The sequence below is a fragment of the Lemur catta genome, chromosome 2 (genome assembly GCF_020740605.2).
Source record: "Lemur catta isolate mLemCat1 chromosome 2, mLemCat1.pri, whole genome shotgun sequence".
Lineage (NCBI taxonomy): Eukaryota > Metazoa > Chordata > Mammalia > Primates > Lemuridae > Lemur > Lemur catta.
This window is the reverse complement of record NC_059129.1, coordinates 66,862,603-66,886,727: the sequence shown is the minus strand read 5'-3', so window position 1 is coordinate 66,886,727 and position 24,125 is coordinate 66,862,603. Positions and strand designations below refer to the sequence as shown.

At 32.9% G+C, this 24,125-nt stretch overlaps 1 protein-coding gene across 1 annotated transcript in view; it reads left to right on the top strand.

Moving 5' to 3' along the window:
- The window catches only part of EYS (eyes shut homolog), a 1,451,515-nt gene that overhangs the window by 922,956 nt on the left and 504,434 nt on the right, over positions 1–24,125 (top strand). The window contains 1 exon segment of the mRNA XM_045543805.1: positions 10,276–10,426. Within this exon segment, the coding sequence (XP_045399761.1) occupies positions 10,276–10,426 (151 nt within the window).

The window sequence follows — 24,125 nt, the reverse complement described above, 5'->3', positions numbered from 1 at the left end:
ATTTCTCAAGCCTTCTATTTGACAATTAAGGGATGAGTAGATTAAGATATTTACCAATAATTTATTTAGACATATTATTTTGTGGATATGAAAAATGACTGTGAAAAAAGTGACGTAGCCTTGCTTATTTCTCTAAAAAAAAGATATTTACCAATAATTTATTTAGACATATTATTTTGTGGATATGAAAAATGACTGTGAAAAAAGTGAAGTAGCCTTGCTTATTTCTCTAATCCTATTTTTCCCAACATTCTCGCACACATGGTATAATTTTTCTTCAGCCCCCAGGCTTTATTTCAACTCAGCCCACTCTCACCTTTTGCCTCCAGGAACTTTTTCACATACTATTCCTTCTGCCTAATATGCTCTTACCTAGTTCCGTTGGTGTACTGATTCCTATTTATTTTTCAGACTCCATCTAAAATCTTACTTCCTTGGGAATGTGTTCCTTGCCATCTCAGATTAAATCAGTCCCCAATCCCATTAGGCATCTTGATGTTTGATACAAGTCATCCTCTTTCTCGAGATTTGAATTACAAAAGAAGGGCCCTAGTCCTGTTTTGTCAGTTTTGCATCCAGTATGGACCATCTTATGTGACACATGGTAGTACTTAAAAATACCTGCTTGAGAAATAAAAGGGTAAAATATCCCCTAGATAACAAATGGTGAAACTAGGATTTAAAAGGGAATCTGTCTTTATCCAAAGTCCAGGTTTTCTCTCTTTCCTCTCAAAAGTATATGTGTGTGTGTGTATTTGTACACATATATGCACACACACATATATATATGTATATATTGAGCAATTTAGGAAAGGACCAGAGGACAGAAATAATATAGAAATTTCTGAAATGAAATTCAGGTGAGTCAACAGCATATATGGTTTCAAGAGACTAAGATGCCTCATCTTTTCTCCTACCTCTTGTGTGGTCGACCATAGTAATATAAAATCTCCAGTGACATCGTCAAATGCTAATAAGTTGTATGAGTAGTTGTGAGAATGCAACTAGATTGAACTGAAAATGCCCACCTATATGTTGAGCTCTGTCAAACTTAAGTATGTGAATGACCTGACTGGGGACTTACTCCCCAAATTTACATAGTGAAATAAAAATTACTCTTAAATATGCAGTGTGCTGACCACCCCAGGACAGGATGTAAGAGACACACTTTCAGTGTAAGCTCTACACAAACTCCCAACATTTCAGCAACCCAACAGGCAGATTTTTAGATTCAGGAGTGAAATGAGATAATTCCAGGTTCTCAGAAGATGATTTCATAACACAAATCATTTTGAATGTGATTTATGATCCTCCACTTATTTCTCTAAACAAGCAGACTTGCTCTGTCACCTCTACTTCTTGGTGTTTTCTTGAACCCTTTTGGCTGATGTGAGTACTTTGGGGGCAGTCACAACATGGCCAAAGACTCTCTTGAGGATTATCAATGGTAAGAAGAAAAGTAACAAATTAAATTTCAAAATTAATCTGTTGGCTTGCTTATCTTCTCAATAATTGAGAAAAATAAAATTTTAAAGACATGTGAGTATTCAGAAATTATGATCATCATATTTTAAAATCTTTTTGTTTTTATGATTTTTTTCAAATAATAGAAAATGTAAATATACTCTAAATTAACCTAATTTGTGGAGTTTTCTTGGTGTTCTTTTTCTAAAGTAGGTATTTTAACTCAAGAAAATATTACTAGATATAGCTTAATTGCTCTTAAAGATAATGATAATTGGTTATATTGTTCTTGATTAAATTTAATCAGTGATTTTAGTATTAAATACTCTAATGTCAATTATTTTAGGGTTGAATATTTTACAGCTCCTGGAATTTAATTTAATTTAAATCACTATAATTAATGTGGGGTACTAGCCATATCACTGATATTTAATCTCAGTCACAGATGTGAAAATATATTTAAAAATCCATTTACTTGGGGAAAAGATCTGAAATTCTAACAGAGAACAGCCTTTCAGAAGAATCATAATATGATGTAAAAACCTTTTATTCCACATAAAAGTACAAAGGAAAGAAATGTTTATTTACGTGGTTCTTTAGAGTATGCACCCTGAAAAAAAAATGGGCCAGAATAATGCTTGGTTTGGAATTAGACAGAAAACACTCAGTTGCATGGTATTTTCAATACTAAATTCGAAGCTTTTAGCTGCTCTTTGTTCAGCTGTCCTAATTGCTAGAAAATCTGACTATGGCTCAATGAGTGCAAACAGTTACTTTGCCAGTAGGAAACCTCATGGGCAGTGGAATAATCCAACCCTAACATGTAGACCAGAACCAACAGTGCTCACAGAGAAGGTGGCCTCTTGGCAACTTAAGGGCTTTCTGTCCATGAAAAGGCCACTGCATTAGAAACACACTTATTTAGGATAGAAGAGACTAGCTGGCACATTTCTAGGAACACAGTTATTGCTATAAACTAAAACTCACAATTTCATATTCCAAGGCCATTAAACCAATGCCTAAGTTTTATGAAGAAATCAAAAATGAATAAATTGTAACTCTGCCGATTGATATATTGATATATTACTTTTTCATTGCAGAAATATCAAGCAACCACATAAAAAGAGAAAACAGTTCATTTTTGAAGACAAAAATGAATGGCACACTTTAGTGGCATTAGACATGAAAGAGATCATTACGACGGAAAACATAAGAAACATTTTAGGTAATAAATGGGGCTTACGTAAGATCTCAATTATAAGTAGCATTTAAGTGGGTAAAATGGGAACTTTGACTAGTGAGGAAACAGGATTCCATGAAGGGCCAGAAGGATTCTTAGTCAAGTTGAGGTCTTAAGACAACAAGGAGACTGATCTAAGCGTAACATAAAATTCTCTGTCAGAAGTACAGAGAATTAAATGAGAATAACCTAAATTGGAGAGATGGGGGCTTGAATTCCAAATGGACATGTTTAGATGTAATTCTTTTGGCATTCAAAGTCCTAAATCAGGGAGTTTATTTTACTTTTTTCAAAGTTGTGATAGGGTAGTGGAAGCTAAGGACAATTCCATATCCCCTGTGGAAATTACCTGAATATGTCATGGGAATTGAATAAGTCTCCTTAACAGAAATATCCATTATATCTAATTCCCTTTAGAAAGCCAATTCACAGTTGGAATTTAATAAATATCTTCTAAGCTACATGAATATAGAATATCCCCAGATATCTGGGATAATTTGATGTTATAAAAATAGTGTATCAAAATGCCACATTTACCCCATAAATATGTACAACTATTATGTATCAATAAAAATAGAGTATTGTCATCAAATATTTAAATTGATGTCTAGATCTTTGTTTTTCTGTTTGTCTGAATAGACAATTTATGTGCCTGAATCCTTCTTGAAAGGGTAGATTTATTTTGATTTTTCAGTAATTTCTTTGTATCTTTATAACTGATCAAATCAATTAAGTTTTTTTTCAATATAAATAAGATAAGCAATCAACAAAGTGGATACACACATTTCAGGTTCTATGGGTAGGTTTATTACTGTTAGTGAGAAACAGTTTTAAGCATAAGATTGAAGTCAGAGTAATTTCTAAACCTTGACCATTGTAATGCACAAGAATAATCAGATGAGAGAGTTGATTTACAAAATGATGAAATTTTCCTATTTGCTGTCTTTTTGAATATTTATTTACAAGATTGACCTATTTATTTATTTACAATATTTGCTTATTTTATACATCCCTTTCAATCTTGGCTAACATATCTGCAAGTTTAGAACTTGCTGTGTTATGATATGGCAGCCATGAGGATAATATCACAGTATGTCACCCCCACATCTCTATGGTGTTCAGCATTTACTTCACCTTTCCTGACATCTACCTTGAATGCCTAAACATAATGGATAGAATTTATGGCACACTAAACTTTTCTTCCAGGTTCTAATTAGTGGAGAATAGTTAATGATTTCTGTTATGTAAGTACAAATGACAAATATGAACAATCATTGCAAGTTTGGGAGAAGAACAATTAAAGGTAGTTCAAACACCAGTGGTCCCCAGGAGAGTTCTATATATACTTAGAGTTATGCAAAAAAAAAATCTGTTCTACTCATTTGACCTTTAAAGCACCCTGTGTACTGATTTTAGAGAAAGCATTAAAAGGCCTTGATGGAAAAATTTTACACCGCATGGTGAGCTAGGCAAACTGTTCATCAGCAAAGGCTAAACAATAATGTTGTAAGACTGTTTTTCTACGTTCAGTCAATTCATGTTAGATTCAATCGAGCACAATCAGAACAGCATTGCCTCTACTCTAATGAGCCTAAGGGGAAAGATACGACTGCTGTTAAAAAGTGTGTCTCTTGAATAAAATAACAACCCTGCTAGATGAAATATTAGAATTGCATTTTTGGCAAAGAAAAGCTGATGGTCTACACAGTTATAATGGAGGCGTGCTTACCTTTCATCTTCCTTCACATAGCTGCCAGCTCTCTGAATATGTGTATGAGAAAAGATGATATGCCATCCTTGTATTCATTTACAATGAATAATTGATTTTAGAAATGATAACAGTTTTGAAAACAAGAATAACCGTGTAGAATTTTAAGTATGAAAGAAAAAAATTCCACACTTACCAGAAGGCAAAAGCCTGCACAATGTGTACATAGATAATAGTATTCTGATGGTGAAGCTGATTACCCTCTGTGATAATGCATAGAAATTATTCTAAAATAATAAAAATCATAATATGTTTGAAAGAAAAACTTCAAATGTAATATGTCTATAAATAATTTCCCGCCATGATATGTTTTTTCTCCAATATCTTTCGTTTTTCTGTTCATTTACTCGGATCGAATGTCAAGCAAGTCTGTAGTTTGGAGTTGATAAACAAAGGGTAATCACCTGATCCATTGCTATTCATGCAGAAAACTTAAGGAATTAAATTCCATGTGGCTAACACTAATTGAGAAAGATATGACTTGATATTTTAACAGAAACTATTAATATTATCAGGTCCAACTCCAAGAAAAAGTCAAATTCCATACTTAATCAAGATCAATATAGCTTCAGATTATAAAATAATATGAAAGATCTTCTTACACAATAGGTTGCAAAATCAATCATTTTGATGCTCTCAGGACTCTAGGTACCAAAATATGTATCAGTCAGGGTTTTACCAGGTAAACAGAACTAGCAGAAAATATAAATTAAGAGATTTATTTCAAGGAATTGCTTTATGTGATTGTGGGATCTGGCTGGACAGTCACAAAATTTTCAGGGCAGACCAGCAACTTGATAGTGAATCATTAAAATAGCCTATAATTTGATTCAATAATTCACTTCTAGGAGTACTTCATAAAGAAATAATTAAACAAGTGTGAGATTACTTTCCAAGATTTAAATATCACATAATTGTGATGTGGTTTTTATAATTTCAAAATCCTAGAAACTGAAAGTCCAATAATATGATTCACTTAAATAAACTGTGATATATTCATATAAGAGAAAATTATTCAAACCAGAAATTGATGCAGTTGTATAGTTATTGACCTATATTTTACAGATATAGTTGTAAAAACCAAGTGATAAAAGATTCAAGGAGGTTTCTTTAGGTGATTAGACGTTAGGCAATTTTTTTTTTAATTATGATGAGCTCATATTGCTTCTGTAATCAGGAAAAAAAACCTCTCGAGTTCACATATATTTAACTGAAAGTTCATGTAACTGAAAGTTACCCTTTCAGTTGTCATATCCAAAGCTCAAATAAAAATGATATCTTTATGGTTTCATTTATGAGAAATGAGGTCATTACCAGTGTTAATGAATAATTACTATTGCTATTTTAAAATCACAAAACAATACAAACTATTTTTCTAAACATTAAATTTTGGAGGATGATTAGAGCAGAAGTAGATGTGCTTTTTATTTTTATCATTTAATGAATAGCTTCCTGGAAGCTATATCCTCCCTATGATATTTTTAACAGTTTAATTGTAAGAAGTAATTAACCCAGAAAGCTTCTAATTTGCTTCCTAAATGCCGAATCCAAGAATATCTATAGGGTTCTAAAAATATTCAACAAATTTTATTCCCATATTCTTAATACAGGGAATATCATTCAAAAAAATTTCAAAACTTTCTTTTGAAGCCTCAATATTGGCTACATGACCATACCTGATCTTAATTCAATTAAGTTTATATCATGCTATAGATAGAAGGAGGATGTGAAGAATCCATGTCAACAGTTTTTAAGGGAAAAATAAGTATGCACATCATAGACATCATTTAACTAATTGATTATACTTATTATAAATTCACTATAAAAAGGTATAAATGTGGTTTAGTGTGTGTAAAATGTGACCATATTCACATATGTAGAACACTACACACAACTACAGACTTTCCATGTCATGAAAATGTTACTAAAATTAACCATATGTTGGGCCATGTAGCCTGAGTCAATACATTTCAAAGAATTAAAAGCATTGAATACTTTCCCAACAACCTTTATTGGAACTAACTTTAGAATATAAAAAATAACTAGAAAGTCCCTGTATATTTGTAAATTTGGCAACACAATTCTGCATAATTTTCAGACCAAAGAAAAGAACTCACAAAGAAAAATAAAAAAGATTTTGAGCAGATAACAGTGAAAAATAAAACTTGTTGAATATAGGTAAATTTAAGTTTAGAAAATAATTTCAATCTTGAGAGCATATATTAGATTAAAAACCTTAGAAACATAAGAGTAAATTAAGCACAGAGAAAGTTAAAGGAAATAAATCATAAAGATAAGAGCAGAAGTTAATGGGGTAGAAAACAAATAGAGAATGGAGACTATCAACAATGCCAAAAGTGTGTTCTTTGAAATTTCCTGCTCTCTGCCAATGTTGATCTACAAAACAAATAAAATAAGAAAAGACGCAAATAACCAATATCACACACAAAATGGCAGACATTATTAAAGTTCCAACACCAATAAAAAGTATAATAAAAGGAAATAATAAATACTTTATGCCAATAACTGTGAAAATTTAGATTAAAAGAAAAATTCCTAGAAAAATACAATGTGACAAAAATGACATGAAAATACATAGATAATATATATCAATTAAATACATTGAATTCATATTTAACTCAGAGAAAACTCAAAATTCCCGGACAGGTAGTTGTACTAGTGAATTCTATCATACATAAAAGGTAGTTACAACATCAATGTAACACAATCTTTCTGAGTAATGTAAGAGCAGTATAACCTTGATACAAAAATTTTACCAGAGCAGTACAAGAACAGAAATTGGAAACTCTATCTCTCTCATTAACATATATGTAGAAATTCCCTAAAATATAGAAAAGTGAATCCAGTGTTATATAAGAAAGGTATACATCATGACGAAGTTAGACTTCTTACAGGAATATATTCAAATACTCAAAAAGCAGCCAACATAATTCACCACAATTAAGAGAATTGGAAACTATGCCTTATGCTCTTCTGTATTATTAGATTTGATAACATGTGCAAGTATTGTTTTGATCGAAGTGCCTTCTTGACATCTCCATTTACATGTCTCAAATGCACCTTAAATTTAAAAATCAGAGAAAATAACAGAAAGGGATATTCAATACAAATGAATCAAAAAACTGAGCAAAAGAAGAGAATATTCTGTACAAAATATCTTGACTTATAAAGCATAAGTGTTACAAGCAATGTGGTATTGGTACAAAGGTAGAAATACGAATCAATGAAAGAAAAAGAAAGCCTGGGAAGACACAAACGCATGCCCTACAGCCAAAACAATGCTGAGGTGGAAAAATGAAGTAGGAGAACTTACTCTACTGGGTATTAAAAACTGTATTTTTAGGATAAGTCTTAAGACAGTGATGTATTGGTACAAAGGTAAAAACAATTGACCAGCAGAACAGAATAGAGAGTCTAGAAACAGACCTATCTTATGTACATGATTTATGACAGAAGTAACATTGCAGAGCAGTGGAGAACAGATAGGCTTTTTCCACTTATGTTACTGAGTCAATTGGATTTCCATAAGGAAAAAATAAAATTGATACATACCTGGGACTACATAAAAAAATCAATCTCAGATGGATTGTAGATCTAAATGTCAATAGTATATTTTCAAAAATGGAATAGAGTGAGAACAAGAGCAACAACAAAACACTAATCATTAAGTAAAAGATTGATCAATTGGTATAAATTAAAATTAAAAAACTTCTGGATCAAATGTTAGTTCTACTTTTAGTTCTTTGAGGTATCTCCATACTACTGTCCATAGACGTTGTACTATTAATTGTTTGCAGACCCACTAGCAGTGTATGAGCGTTCCTATCTCTCCACATCCATGCCAACATTTGTTGTTTTGGGACTTTTTTTGATAAAAGCCATTCTCACTGGAATTAAGTGATATCTCATTGTGGTTTTGATTTGCATTTCCCTGATTATTAGAGATGTCGAGCATTTTTTCATATGGTTGTTGGCCATTGTTCTGTCTTCTTTTGAAAAGTTTCTGTTCATATCGTTTGCCCACTTTTTGATAGGGTTGTTTGATTTTTTTCTTGTTGATTTTCCTGAGTTCTATATAGATTCTAGTTATCAGCCCTTTATCAGATGTGTAACATGCAAATATTTTCTCCCATTCTATAGGTTGTCTGTTTGCTCTAATGATAGTTTCCTTGGCTGTGCAGAAGCTTTTTAGTTTGATCAGGCCCCATTTATTTATTTTTGTTGTTGCCACAATTGCTTCTGGGATCTTCTTCATAAATTCTTCGCCTAGGCATTTACCAAAAGGAAAAAAAAAAAAAGGACAAAAAAGGGACAATACAATTCTTGTAATATATTTAACCAGTAATCTGCCTCAAACATAGAACATTAAGCCTTTTTTTCTTAAATCCTTAACAGAAATGCATACATATATGTGCACCAAACAATATGTACAAGCATGTTTATAGTAACATTATTAGTAATAGCCCAAAAATTGTGGGAAAAAAAATCAAATGTATACCAATACTAGAATAATATTTGAAATATCCTATGATATACCTTGAAAATTAGCAAACTACTATTAAATTCAGATAACAAAGATGAATATTGGAAACAATGTTGAATGAAGATGGAGGGGTTATGTGTACGTGTCTGTGTGTGTGTGTGTGTGTGTGTGTTAGGGTGGAGAGGCCTGGCTAGTAATTTTATGGGTTTTGGCCTAGGTAGTGGTTACTTGGAAATGTTCACAATATGATATTTCATAGAGCTTTACCATTTACTCTTTTATTATGTATGTTATAATTCAATAAAAAGTTTATGTTACATATTTATAGTAAGGAATGACATGGATAGGTGGATGCTATGTATGTGTCTTTTATAATATGTGTTCTATTACCTTGAAAAGGATTATAATAAAGGTTATTTGCTTGGTAGATAAAAAGATAAATTGATTAGATCAGGGATCCACCAACTTTTTCTGTAAGAATTAGATAGTAAATATTTTTGGCCTTTTGGGACTTAAAGTCTTATTGTCATTACTCAACTCTGCCATGAAAGCAGCCATAGCTTATATATAAAGAAACATGTCTGTGATCCAATTAAACTTTATTTACTAAGAGGTGGCAGGCAAGATTTGCCTCAGGGGTATAGTTTGCCAATCCATGGATTCAATGATTAGTTAAACATATGGCTAGAGTAAATGAGACATGTATATTGACATGTTGGAGAGTTGTTGAAGTAGTTTATCTTTCTCATCTTTCTAAAAAAAAAAATGAGCATATGGAAATTACTGCTCTAAGTCTCCTAATTAAGTTATATTTGATTTATTCTTTTTTATTACATGCTTTACTTCTTGGTATGATTTATATTTCTACAAATAATTATGTTCCGGAATATTTCTGTTTACCACCTAATTGGACACTGTATAGACACATTTAAATCTGATCCTTTTTAATATTTTTCACTCATACAGAAAATTCAACGATGTAAACAACTGAAGTAGATGTTATACTCTAGCATCATTTCAGTTACTATTGAGAAAGATTTGTTTATTATCAGGATTTATTTATTTCATTAGGTGATTGCTACAATTTGTTTCTTTGTCAAAATTTAACTTTGTATTTAGGTACTAAAAACATTAGGGATTTCTTATTTAGAGCATATTAAGCTACTTCTGGCTTTGTTGGCTTTATGGTGAGATTATTTACTTAAATTCTTCTTTTGGTAATAGCTTAATTAACTGGTCAGAAAAAATGTTTATACAACACATACAAAAACCATAAATTTCTTTTCTAAATGGTTGCAGGCAAGAATTGGATCCGTGTAAAGCTGAACTGAGTATTCTAGGGAGGATTATAAAAACAAGCGAAACTATCGATCACATACCTGGAAAACCCCTGCCAAAATCAGGGTCTGTCTTTATTGGTGGATTTCCAGATCTTCATGGGAAAAACCAGGTATTTCTGTTAATTTTTTTAAAATATTAATTATGCCATTGTATTGAAAAAAGAAAAAAAAGGAAAACTTTATTTAGAAAAAGGTTCCTGCTTAGTGGGGCCATAGACATGGTTTCAAGAAAAAGTTTTGGAGCAACCCTGTTAATACTAATGTATGTATTTTTATATATCATACTAAAGTACACTAAAAGTTTACTGTACTCATTAAACAGAATTGCTCCAATATCAGTAATTTTTTTCATCTTATGACTATAGTATGTATATTACATTTCTTGATAATATTAAGCATATTGGCTTTTGCACACCCCTAAGCTAGTGATTTTCCCTGGAAGTGTGAGTGGATTGACTTAATAACATGCCAAAAATATGATTTGAGAAATGAAACTGGAAGAACTAGTCTCTGTTTCATATAAGCTTACTAAAATGTGAGAAGTTTCTCAACAGAGTTTTGTACATATGCCAGCCCACTTGAAAATTCCATTTAGATAATTAGCTTATTGTCTTCACTATTAAGCTACATTTTAAGATAATAGCTGGAATACTAACGTGCTATTATTTGGTTCATTTACATTATTGCAGAGAATTGCTTTAAAAATTTAAGGTTGTTTTTTAAGCATACTAATAGCTTATTACATTTATGAGTCTTTTATTATATTTACCACTGTATTTTATGTATTTGAATGTACTGTATTTATATTATTGGAAATATAAAATGCTATTATTTTGAAGTCTCACAGGTAATACAAATTGATATAAATCTACTTACTATAAATAAGTGTTGTGACTCTGGTGTATACAAGATAAAAAAAAATTTTAAAAGCAAATATACATAAAGAACAAAATTTACTTGCATATTTGATGTGACACATATGCCTTTAATGAAGTAAAAAAATTCTATATCTGTAAATATGAAGAAATTATTCTAGATTCAACTTTATTAGCATATTTGTTGATCATTAAACAGACTTTTTTGACTTTTTCTGTAATATAATGTGCTTTATTGACTTTTTTCTAGATAAACCAACCTATAAGCTCCATAAGAGTAAAAAGTATGTTTTGTTTACCTTTCTACACAGTGAGGCAAGGACAGTTTCTGTCATTGAGTTGGAACTCAATGAACAGCTTTTAAATGAAGATGTCAGTTAAAGAATGGATGGAAAGATTCTAAAAACTTACATAAATTAACATTTAGTCATTTGTATCTGGATTGATCTCTTATTTCATAGCTATGTATGTAGTTTCCCAGGTAAAAGAGAGGTTTTTATATGGAAGTTATTTTTTATGAGCATACATTAATTAAATGTACATTCTCAAGACTCAAGAAGCTATACTTGTATATAAATAGAGTTAAATATTTCCTCTTTTATAAATATGAACAATATGCAGAAGCAATATAGAAAAATGGAAAAGGACACCTCCTGGCCTCCCTAGAGAAATACGTGAGTTTATAATTAGGCAGAGATTTGAGGGAAGATCAAGTGTCTGCCAGGTAAATAGCATATAGGCTGCCCTTCCAGACAGAGACATTATCACACATACACAGGCTTAGGTAATGGAAGGGTCTGAAGAGGGGACAGGGGAAATAGAAATAATTCATTATTGTGGAGATATGGAGTTTGATATGAAGTGAGCAAGAGGAAAATTTGACTTTGAATAGATGAGCAGGAGCCAGAGCATAAGGGATCCCATATAAAATGCAAAATAGTGTAGATTTATTAACATATGCTATTACCTCGGAGAAGCATTTAAGAATTTTGAATAGGAAGTGACATTATGCTGTTTTCACTCTGAAGTGTAGAACTGGTCTATGGCCGTAGCACCCTGAACGAGCCCGATCTCGTCTGAAGTGTAGAACTGGAGAGGTTTCAACTGCAGAGTAAAAATTAGTAAAGTTAGATAATAGCAATATTAAACAAGAAATGATATAGCAATAAGGGTGGGAGTATGACCATGCAAACTATTGAACTTAAAGTCAATTATAGGTAAGAAGATACAAAATTTGGAATTTGAATGACCAGGTTAGCTTCCGTAAATAGAGAATTTATAGTGCCACTGTTAAAATGAAGAACATAATATTATTTACAGGGAAAATGGCAGATTCATTATTGCATTTCAGTTAGTACTTTGGGGAAGGGGTGATTTTCAGCTATTTAACAACTGGTTTGTCGTCACCAATAATCAATCAGTCCATTATATCAGTACATTCCTGCTGAATATCATTCCTATCAGTGGGATGTTATGATACGGAATAAGTCGTTTGAAATGTGGGCCCTGAGTTCACAAGAGATCCTGAATAGATGACTGTGGGAGACTTTGCACAGGGGACAGTGGAAGCCATAGCCATTGATTGAATTGATTTTGTAGATCAAGAGAAAAGAGGCCTGAGCATTGGGGATGAGCAATCAAGGACTGAGCTAAGAAAGAGGTTCTCATAAAGGCGGCTAAGGGATAGAGACATTGGCAATAGAAAAAGGAAAAAGAAAATGTCACAAAGGCCAAAGGTGCAGAGAGTTTCCAAAAGAAGTATCTATCTGTTCACCACCAATACCATAAAAGGTCACCCACCTGTTTTAGGAGAACAATAGAAACAAACCAATTATAACATTGTGAGGAAGAATAAATGGACTGGAAGCAGCAGCAGAGTTATTATAGGTTACTTCTTCTACAAGCTTATTAATTAAAGAGAGAGAGGTTGTTATGTAGGCAAGGACAGAGTGTTAAAGTTGCAGAGATATATAATAATAATTGACTATATTCCTAAAGATTTTTTTCTGCCAAAACCTTGTCTGAAAGGATTGTCATTTACAAAAGGATTATCTCAGTAAAAACTTGGTATTCATTTTGTGATGTATGGTAACTAGACCCTTGTTGCAATCAGATTTAGAAGAACATTCAATGTGTAGACCAATAAAGTTACCTTGAAATTAAAGAGGCAGCCAGCTAAGCAAGTTTTCCCTTCTTGTTAAATATGCTGTGTTTAAAAGATTTTATGTCAGCTCCTTATTGATTTTTTATTCTTTTCTTACACTGTTACAGAGTTGTAGTAACTGTGTGTGTTTGTACAAGAATGTATTTGGGTGACATACACTTATATTCCTATATGCTAAATGATTGATACAAGAAAACTATAAAATGTATCCAGATGATAATACTGAAAGAAAAATCGTATGATAAATCAGAAAAAAAGATAGGAAAACCAACTTGTGGAATTTGTTTCTGTGCTATGCAACCCCTCTGAATATCTAAGTACCAAGCAGGCTCTAACTTTCTAATTATTGTGTTCTGATTAAGAGCTGCTGTTTAAGCACAGTGGGTTGCTAGTGCTCAGAAAATTAAAAACAACAGGTTTGTAGTACAAAACATTAAGGAAAAGAACTATAGTTGATTCCTTGAGCCCAAAAGTGCTAAGTTACATTTATCCTCTCACCTCTAACTTTCTAATAATGTCTTTGTGAACTGGCCAGAGTCCCTCCACATGATGAGAGTCCCTAATACAATGCCTATGTGCTGACAGGTTGTTTAATGCTTCCTTTAACAAAATCGCACAGAGCTCAGTATGTGAGAAGAGAATGAAACAGTTAGACACTTTCAATTTTGTGCCTGGAGTGTGAAAAACTCTGCTTCCCTTGATGACAATAAATGATGATAACTTTTAAAGTCCAAGAGTAAATGCCCCCTCTCTAGGGGTAGGAAAACACTTTCTTTGGTAGTTCTTTAATTGCTTACACTTTTCAGTACATGGACTCTCACTTTTGGGTCCAAGTTGCTTAAGGACACCAAGCCTTAATCCCTAATAAATGCAGACCAAGATACGGTACCAGCTAGTCTCTTTGCTAAATAAAAGAGGAAATTAAATAATTGTGAAAAATAAATAAATATTATTAATCCATTAGTAGTTTTTTTAATACAAAAGTTGATAACATAAGTTCTAGAAAGAGGCTACTTTTTTTCCTACATGCAAGTTGGTCACTAAGATTAAAGACAATATATGATGGCACATACTATTGTATTGGACTGGAATTTCTGAAGAATTAGCAACTCATTCTAAGAATCTAAACGTTCTTCTTAATTTTAAATTTCAACATGATGAAGGAATTCAGTAATTTTTAAAATATTTGCTAAATCCATTTAGAAATAACATTTTGGTAAAGAAAATAAGTATTATCTGCCTTATGTATGTTCAAGACATTGATTTACAAATTCAATAATTACTTTGCTACAAATTCATTCACTTTTATAAAACGGCCTATCAATCATTAGCTATAAAAATCCTTTAGCCAAAATATCATTACTATTAATAGTCTGAAACATGAAGATAAAATTCTCTTTACGAATTTGTAATAGATTTCTGAAAAACAAATGGAAAAATCACCTCAGTTATCTGTGTTTCACTTTATGGAGAATAGTTTGGTAGCTTATACTACTCATCACAGCTCATCATCAGTTTAAAGATGTTGTATATATCTAGTGACACCTCAGTAAATGTGTTTATGATAGACTGTTAGAGGATGCTTGTCAACCTTTTGGAGCTCTTCAAAGACATTTTTTATATGGACACAACATAATCAGAAATAAATTAAACCACGCTATTGAAAAAATCAAGAAAGGTGACAACATTCAACACTTTTAGATTCAGTAAATTATGGGGAAAAAAAAGTTAATCCGTATCCTGTCTTCCCTTTCTGTTCAGCTAATCTTTAAAAAGAGAATCACCCCACAATACATAGAAGTCTGTTAAGCAGATGTTTATAAAACCCACTCACTAGTAAACATAAACACATCTCCCTGAGAAACATAAAAAAAATAATAGAGACATCAAGGTTTCACTGCAACATTTCAAGATCCATTGCTTCTTCTAGAAGTTATTTCATAAGTCATTTATTCATTTCTCCATTTGGTCATTCTGCTAGACTACCACGATTTGGGCTCTTAGACATTTGTCTTTTCTGCCATCATTGGCATTTAGTCACAAGTTAACAAATCACAGATGCAGACCAATCCAATAAGACTTATTTTCCATTCCTTGGACATATAATCACTTCTATTTCATTCCTACATGAGGACCTGCCTTTGTTAGTCAATCTGTAATCCACTGTGGACTGGGTCTCACTCCCTGGTGCAGCAGAAACTGTCATCTAACCAACAAAAAGACAAGCACTGTTCCTACCACTCCACCTTTTCCCACAACTACTCTTTCATTTTTTTTTTTTTTGTTCTGATTCATCTCTTTTTCAGTTCTGCATCTGTTTCTTGCTGTTCTTATAACACTCTGAGTGCCAGTAATCTGGGAGGACCTATCCCTGAGTCTGTCTCCGCTTTAGTTCCTTTCTTAATCTGTGTGTTTCTTAACATCCTTAGGATCTCTCTTTATTTAGTCTCTCCATCCATGTGTGCTTCTAGTTTGAAAAGGTATCCATGCATTTAGTCATAGTTTCTCATATTCAAGAACTCTATGGTTTATGTCCATCTACCTCACCCTAATTATTTAATCTTATTAGAAAATGTAAAAAAACACTTGTGTACATGTCTGTGTGCACATGAACCTGTGAAGAAGTCAGAAGGAGATGTCAAGCACGAGCCTCAGGCTTTTGGCTTAAGTCACTAAATGGGGAGCCTGTAACTAAGATGAGGAAGACTGAGGAGAAGGTATTTAGGGGAGAATAACAAGATAATTAGTTTCAGCACTTTAAAGTGTCCTTGAGGCTTGCAGAAGTTGCCAAGCTAATTAATACTTATATTCATGACTCGGGAAGTTCTCATCTGTAGTGTTTAAACACATGAGGTCAAATGATAACAGTTTCAGGAAAGAGGAAAAGAATGAGAAGAGAAGAAGGCCTAGAACAAATTCCTGTGGAAATCTGACATTTAATGAGAAAGTAATTTAATATCAGACAAAAAAGTAGGCAGAGGGGCAAGAGCACAGCCAGGAAATATAATATCATAGAAGCCAGAAGAAGAGGAAGTTTCGAGAAGAAGGAACTGTACAACCTTGCTAAAGTCAGGTCTGGTAAAAATAAGGGCTGAAAAGTACCTACTGGATTCATTGACATGACTATCATTGATAAACTTTGTAAGAGAAATGACCACCTCTATTTAAGCTCATGATGGTGAATAAAGAAACACCACATGTATTCTGCTAAGCACTAGTGCTTTCCTCTGGAAAAAGGGGAGCATTCTAGGTGAATTTGCTTCCTGTTAACTAAGTATATAAATTGTAACAATGGGGAGAAAGATTAATTAAAAAAAAAAAAAACCTATATTGAAAATCCATTTGGTATCACCCAAAAAGTCAAAGATGTGCATATCCCAAACAACAAAATGTTCCTGTTTAGGTGGAATTCTCTTATGTATATACAAGAAGACATGTACTGGGATATTCATAGCAAAGTATTTGTAACATAAAAACAGAAATAGTCACTTACAGTAGTATGTATATTCTACTATATATACTACAAACACATAGAGTTACATTCCAAAAAGCTTAACATAGAAGGCAAAAAAGGTCATGAATGAATATCCACATTATATAAATTCCCCAAATAGGAGAATCTAAGCAATATATAATCTTTGATATACATATATATATATAAAAGTATGTTTGATAGATTATAAAGAAAAGAAGGACTAATAAACTCAAAAATCAGTATAGGATTACCAGGTAAGGTTGGAGAAGAGATCAGAGAGGAGTTCTCAGGCTTCAAACCAGGGTTCAAAGCAGGTCTCAAAGTTGCTTGTAATGTCTTACACTAACTAGGTGGAGAGTAGTTGTGTATTTATTTTATTATTGGTCTTTAAAATATTCATATATATTATATATGTATGCATATATACATGTGGGTGTTACAAAAAGTATTATGGTATAATTTACATTTTTAAAAAGTGCCTGTGATATAGTAATCTGTGTTAAAATCATGTGGTATACAGCAATTTAGTTAACAAGAAGCAGATTTACCAGATTTATACCAATAATTACATAAAATTAAGTATTCCAACTTCAATTTCATTAACATCATGGTTTTGTTTCTATTTAATTTGTCAATTTGTTTTTGTTTTATAGTTTTGTGAAGCAATAAATAGGAATTTGTATCTGACTTTGTATTTCACATAAAATGTGTAAAGTATTTGTTTACTAAAATTATTTAAATTAATGTTGAAGAATTCTGAAACATTTTTCTTGGAAAAATATCAGTATGTCACTCAGCTGTGAGCAATATTAGTAGTGAGTTTGAAAAGCAATGAGGCTGTAAATGAGAAGAGAGCAGATAGAGGGTCATGCGGTTTCCTAAGTCAGTTACACACGATGTAATCGCTGACTAAAATCCCAAATACAAATGAACATATTTACATTCATTCTACAAGTTCTTGTCTCAAACATATAGTTATTAAGCATACTCCCTAACTTTTTTGGTGCTCAAGTCAAACTTTTTGCCTTCAAAGAGAAAGACGTCTGTAATGCAATGCTTTCTAACCTCCTCTGGAATTTAAAAAAAGAAGTTGCAAATGGGCAAATATTGCTACATGCAGGAAAATAATATATATATATTATACATTTGTATTATATTTTCAGAAACAATTTGGATTTGTAGAAAAGAATACCAGACTCAAAATGAGGACATCTGATTTTTAATAATATCTCTACCAAAAAATAATGAGTTTTGTGACATTGTTAACCATGGCTTGAAATCTCTGTGCCTCAAGCTACTTTTCCATAAATAAGGAAGTTGGACTACATTATATTTTGAAGTATATTCTAGTTCAAGATGATTATATATATATATATGTAACATACTATTTACTTAGCATATGAATTGCACAGACATTCTTTGCATTAAGATATTATTGCAGTAACAAATTCTATTATATTCTGCTCACCTAGGATCACCTCACTTTTATGGGATATCCCTGAGGATACCTCTTGAGAGACTCCCATCTGGTGTTCCTTCTGTTTCTGCCTAAATTTCCATTTAGTGGTAAAAGGTCTCTAAGAGTTTTTATTTTAAAACTAACAAACAAATCAACAAAGCCTCATGATAACACACCTCAGGTCCATAACTTAAACTGTGAAAAAATACAGAACAAAATTGAGACAAAAGAATATATTCACTTTTTCCCTATGTTAATAGATTTATTAAACTCAAAGTCCTTCAATATTTTCTTGCAAATAGTTAGGGGAAAATGGGTAAAGGAAAGCAAGAAGTAATCTAGTTTATATTAGTTACGGATTCTAGTATTACAGATCACAATTTTAAAACCTTATTTAATTGTGCAGCATAATCTATATAACTCAATAGTGAGTAAAATAAAATCAATTTTTGGCATAAGTGATTTGGGACTATTAATTTGTGAGATAGATTTCTAGTAAAATTTAAGGACTTAAGGCTAATTTAGCCAAAGGTTAAAGAACAGAACCCCCAGGTGAATGATCTCACATAAGAAAATCATGATGTAAAATTCAAGGAGGCTGAGAATTCGGACAATAAGTGAAGCATGAATTCTGAGAATTTGCAGCATAATCCATAAAGATGAAAATAAAGTACTTCACAGAGTCAATTATAAAATGTTACATAATTCAAAGTTATTAAAACTGCCTTTATCAGTCACTATACCGGCCCCTTTAAAGGCAGAAACTGAGCAGTGCCTCCTTACATGGCATGATAAGACAAAACTAGTTTTCTGATAATTTAGAACCAACCCTTTAGTTACTAAGACTTTGTCAACTTATTGTTTTTGAGACATGCTCCATTTTCTCCATGACATAAGATAGTACTTTCTTAAGAAGTCAGTAATATCACAAGTACTAATTCAGAAGAGGCAGTAGAGATCCAGGAAAAAGAATCAGAGATAGGGAGTTGGAATCCTGCCTCCTTCAATTCATAGCCATGGAGACTTAGCAAGCTACTTATCCTTGCTTGGCCTTTTTCTTCACCTGCAAAATAAGGACTCCACCTTCTTAGGTTTGTAGTAAGAATGACTGAGGTATTGCACAGTATAAATTTAATAACTGTTATCCTTTACTACTATTTTAAGTTTCTTATACTTATATATAATATGATATATAATATATATTATATATGCTATATATTATATATAATATGTATTATAATTATTATATATAATTATACTACTATTTTGAGTATTTTATTCTACCTTGTACTAAATAAACATAAAAAAACTCTTTTTGAAGTTATTTCTAGTTCCATATATTCCACTCTGGAAATAAAAGTTTGGAAATTGATTGGGATGCATAAGTGGATGCTCATGCTATGAAATATTTGATCCTAGTTCCTATGCTAAATCATTTCTTAAATACTTAGTTTAAAAATAATCATTTGGGTTTTCTAAATGCTCACCATATGTTTTATTTTTACATCCTTATAAAAGTGGATTAATGAATATGCAGCCTCCTGGCATTTAAAGCAGTGTAGCTTGTCTACTTTCTTAGAATAAGAATGAAAAACTTCTTTTCTGTACTTCCATGAAATCTTGTCCTTCATTTTCACTGTTGTTGTCTATTGACTATTTCTCAGACTTTGACACCTTACCCCTTAGTCTTTATTATTAATGGGAGGAATCTTATCATCTGTACAACTTAAAGGGACATTCATTCATTCAACAAGTAAGCAAGCATTCTGGAGCGTGTGCTGCTTTTTGTTTCCTAGAATCTGTTCTAAGTTCATTATGATACTAACTCATTTAATCCTTCTAACAAGTGCCTTGTAATAGGCACTTATCCGTATTTTACAGCTGAGGAAATTGAAACATAGAACAAGCAACTTGTTCAAGGGCACACAATTAGTGGTGCAATCAGTATTTGAACCCAGTCCCCACAGCTCCAGGATCCACTATATTGTGTGATCTCGCTTGCTGTGGTTATTGGACTACCAAGGGAGATACCTGGCCTGATGTTTCAAGGGTGGGTGGAACTAAGATCATTTTGGAAGATTTCTTTTTACACACACACACACACACACACACACACACACAAAGCTATACAAAATACATTTCTTTATAAAATCATTGGCCTTTAATATTATAGTAGTTAATAGTTATTAAGCTCAATACTTTTACAAGCACTTCATGTTTACTATCTCATTTAATGATTTTAGTAGCTCTTTGATGTAGGTAATATTACTGCCTCCATTTCAGAGATAGGGGAATTTAGGCACATAGAGGATGAATGTCCTGAATTTAGTTACACAGTTATTGAGTGGTATGCCCAAAATTCAAACCAATACTTTTAAAATATATGCTACTGCTTCATTACAAATAACAAAGTGAGACACTTTTCACCAAACCACATTGTTCTTGGTGTATTTTAATGGCTAACTTTTAACATATTGTCTGTTTCAAACGAAATTTAAAAAACAATATTATAACTAAACAAAAAAAAACCTGGTATAATGTTTCTTTGTATTCAACTATATTACGGCATCTCCTTTTAAATCAGTTCACATTCTGAAAGAATCTTAATTCATTAGTATGTGTTTTTAAACAAGATCAAAACAAACAAAAATAAAGCAAAAATTCATTCATTTATTTATCAAAAAAATCTGTCTGTCCATCCATCCATCCATCCATCCATCAATCTAGAGAGTATCTACTGTGTGCCAAGCATTGTTCTGTGTTAGAGAGTCACTGGTGAGTAGTCAGATAAGGCTCCATCTTCCTGGATCTTATGTGCTAATGAAAATATTCATAAAGTCTCTCTCTGCCTTCTTGAGGTTAGTATTTTCTTTATGCTGAAGTAGTTAGTGGGTGGAGTCAAGGATAACAACCAGGTTTCTATTCTGGGCAGATTAGGTAGCTCAGAAAACCTACCCTGAGATAGAAAATATTAGAAATGAAGTAATTCAGTGAGAAAATATAATAGATACACTTTTAAAAAATAAATTTCATTGCATATATTTGAGGTGGTTGTACCAATGAGTCTAAAGTGCCTGTGGGAATCTCAGGTTGAGATTTCCATGAGACAGTGGGTTAAGTCCAAAGGTGAGGTCTGACAGGTTAGCTGTAGTGGAAGCAATGACAGGGAATGCGACTACCTGGAGAGAGTATAACCACCTTTCAGAAAACAAAACGGCTCAGGCCCCCGCACATCCTCTAGACATTTTTGGCATTCTCAGTATGTCTCCACAGAGCTGTCAAAGGAGTTTCTAAGATATCACATCATTAATGTATTTCAAATTCTTCAGCCTCCTTTCTTGCAAGTTGGCAAACACTAACTTTTCCCTGGTCCTCCATTTGCCTTGGTTTCATACTTATTTGCAGGGTTATAGTTTCTTGTAGTTGTCCCGAGACCCCATTTGCCCTGGACCTTTGGTGTGTGTCCCTGCCTGTGCCCAGAAGACCACCTCTAACTGTCTGCACTCAGGAAGCTCCTGTTGTCCTGTCCTCCAATTTCTCAAGGAAGCTTCCCCTGACAGTGAAGTCTGAATTAAACTTTCCCTGAACAGGATTTCATAGCAGCCTGTATTTATTTCTACTCTAGCACTTACCACCTTGGTTTTATTGCAGCCATCACTGTGTCTTCTGTCTACTTCCACTATGGTACATAGTTTTTAAACGATGGAATTTTAGAGTTTATTTTGCTTTTTAATCTCTACTGTTTATATCTGGTTCTAGGGACTCACGCGTTTATTGAATAGAAAAAAAATGAAATTTAATTCCACCTTTGGATTGTATTAATTTCAATAGAATAGAATTGAATTTGTATGTGGCTTACTGATAAAAATGGAAGAAAGTACAGTTGTTGACAAGATAGCCTCACACTGTCCTGTTATCATTTCTAATATGTGAGATCGTGTATTGTGGAATCTCATGAAGAATGTATCATTTTTTAAACTTTCAGATATATCTTAGCTTTTGTCTGTCTCTTTGCCTTTGTCCTTCTCTGAATAAATTAATACAAAGTGAAGAAATGTATCTACAATATCAAACCTCTTCTCCTCCTCATACTCACCGCAATAGCTAGAATTCCCTCGTGTTATAAATTATCTCAATTCAGTTTGACTCTTCAGCTGTCTTTGGGTTTCTGATAAGTATCTGAAACTCTGGTAATTAGGAGTAAGTAGCATCTATTATGCTCTACTCCTTCACAACCTCACCTGCACATGATATGTTACATAGAAAGCAAGCCTAGGTTAAACTCTGTCAAACATAAAAACACATAGAGGCCAAGAGGCATAAAAAAGTTATTACCACCATTTCTTTTAGCCTAGGAAAATCTCTCACTGTCCTTAGGCCCTTCAACTCATGTTTTGAATGAAGAGTTAATTTGAAGACTAAGACATGACATTCTGATGGCAGCAATAGCAAACAGCCCTGTATTACAGTCAAGTGACAGTTTCTTCTGTAAAATGGACAAAAAAAATGACAAATGAGGCTGTATACCAAAAGTCATTCTGTGCTTGCCATATTCCTGTCCTTAATGATGAAATCTTTCTAAATGATCACAGTACTGGAAAGTAGTCATTTCTTCAATAAAAAATATTATACCTAACATTCTATATACTGCACAGATTAACAAAATATATTTTGTATTTTGATAAGGACATCTGAAGTATTAAGAAACCAATTTTAAGTGCTAATTTCTGATTAAGATAATATTTATCTATTGCTTCATAATAAATTATGCACAAAACTTAGTAGGTAAAACAACAAATACCATTTATTTGCTCACAATTCTGCAATAATGGTAAGGCTCAGTAAAGAGAGCTCATTTTTTGCTCCACTTGAAATCTCATAGGGTTGAAATATCCTATATGGCTTTTTCATTCACATGTCTCAGCAAGGACAGTTGGAAAAGCAGAAGGCTGGCTAGGTGCCCTCCCCCCCTCCATGTAGCCCTTTCATATGGTTAGCTTGCTTTATATCACCTTATGGCAGATCCAGATTTCTCGATTTCCCCAGAATATAAAAGCAGAAGCTGCCAGGCCTTCATAATGGCTAGGTTCAAATGCCCAGAACGCTGCATTCAGTTGGTCAGTGCTCTCACAGGACAAGCCCAGATTCAAGGTGAGGAAACACAGAATCCACCTATTAAAGGAGTGATCCTATGGTCACATTGCAAAAGAATTTGGGTGAAGGGAGTGTTACAGCAGCTCCCCTTCTTTGGTTGCATAGGTACAGCTCCTCAGATGAGTCTGCTCTTAGTTCAAAGACTTATGGCCTACAGCAGCAGTCCCCAACCTTTTTGGCAACATGGATTGGTTTCATGGAAGACAATTTTTCCATGGACAGGGCATGAGTGGGGACGGCACAGCAGTGCTCTGACACCTGGTCCATGGCCCAGAGATTGGGGACCACAGGTCTAAAGAACGTATTATGTGGTCCCCATAGACCCAACCCATAATGATGAGCAGATAAAAGAGAACAGCCATAAACAGTTTGTCTGAAATCCAGCAACGTGCCTATTACTAGTTCCTATTTTGGGAGACTTGCTATATGCTCTAGGAGGGGGTCTCCATGTTTCTTAGACATACTCTGGCATCTGTGCTCCACTCTCCCTTGCTCTCCCATAAAACTGATGTGGGTTAGTGGCTTTCTTATAAGTTGAAGAGGAGAGAAGCAGAAGGCTCTATATTTAGAACTATCTCTGGTCCTTGTATTATAAATAGGTATAAATCTTTTTTTTGTAAACTGTGGGTTTCCTATATATTAAGCAAGTGATCCATTATCTTTAGACAAAAGCCACACGTGT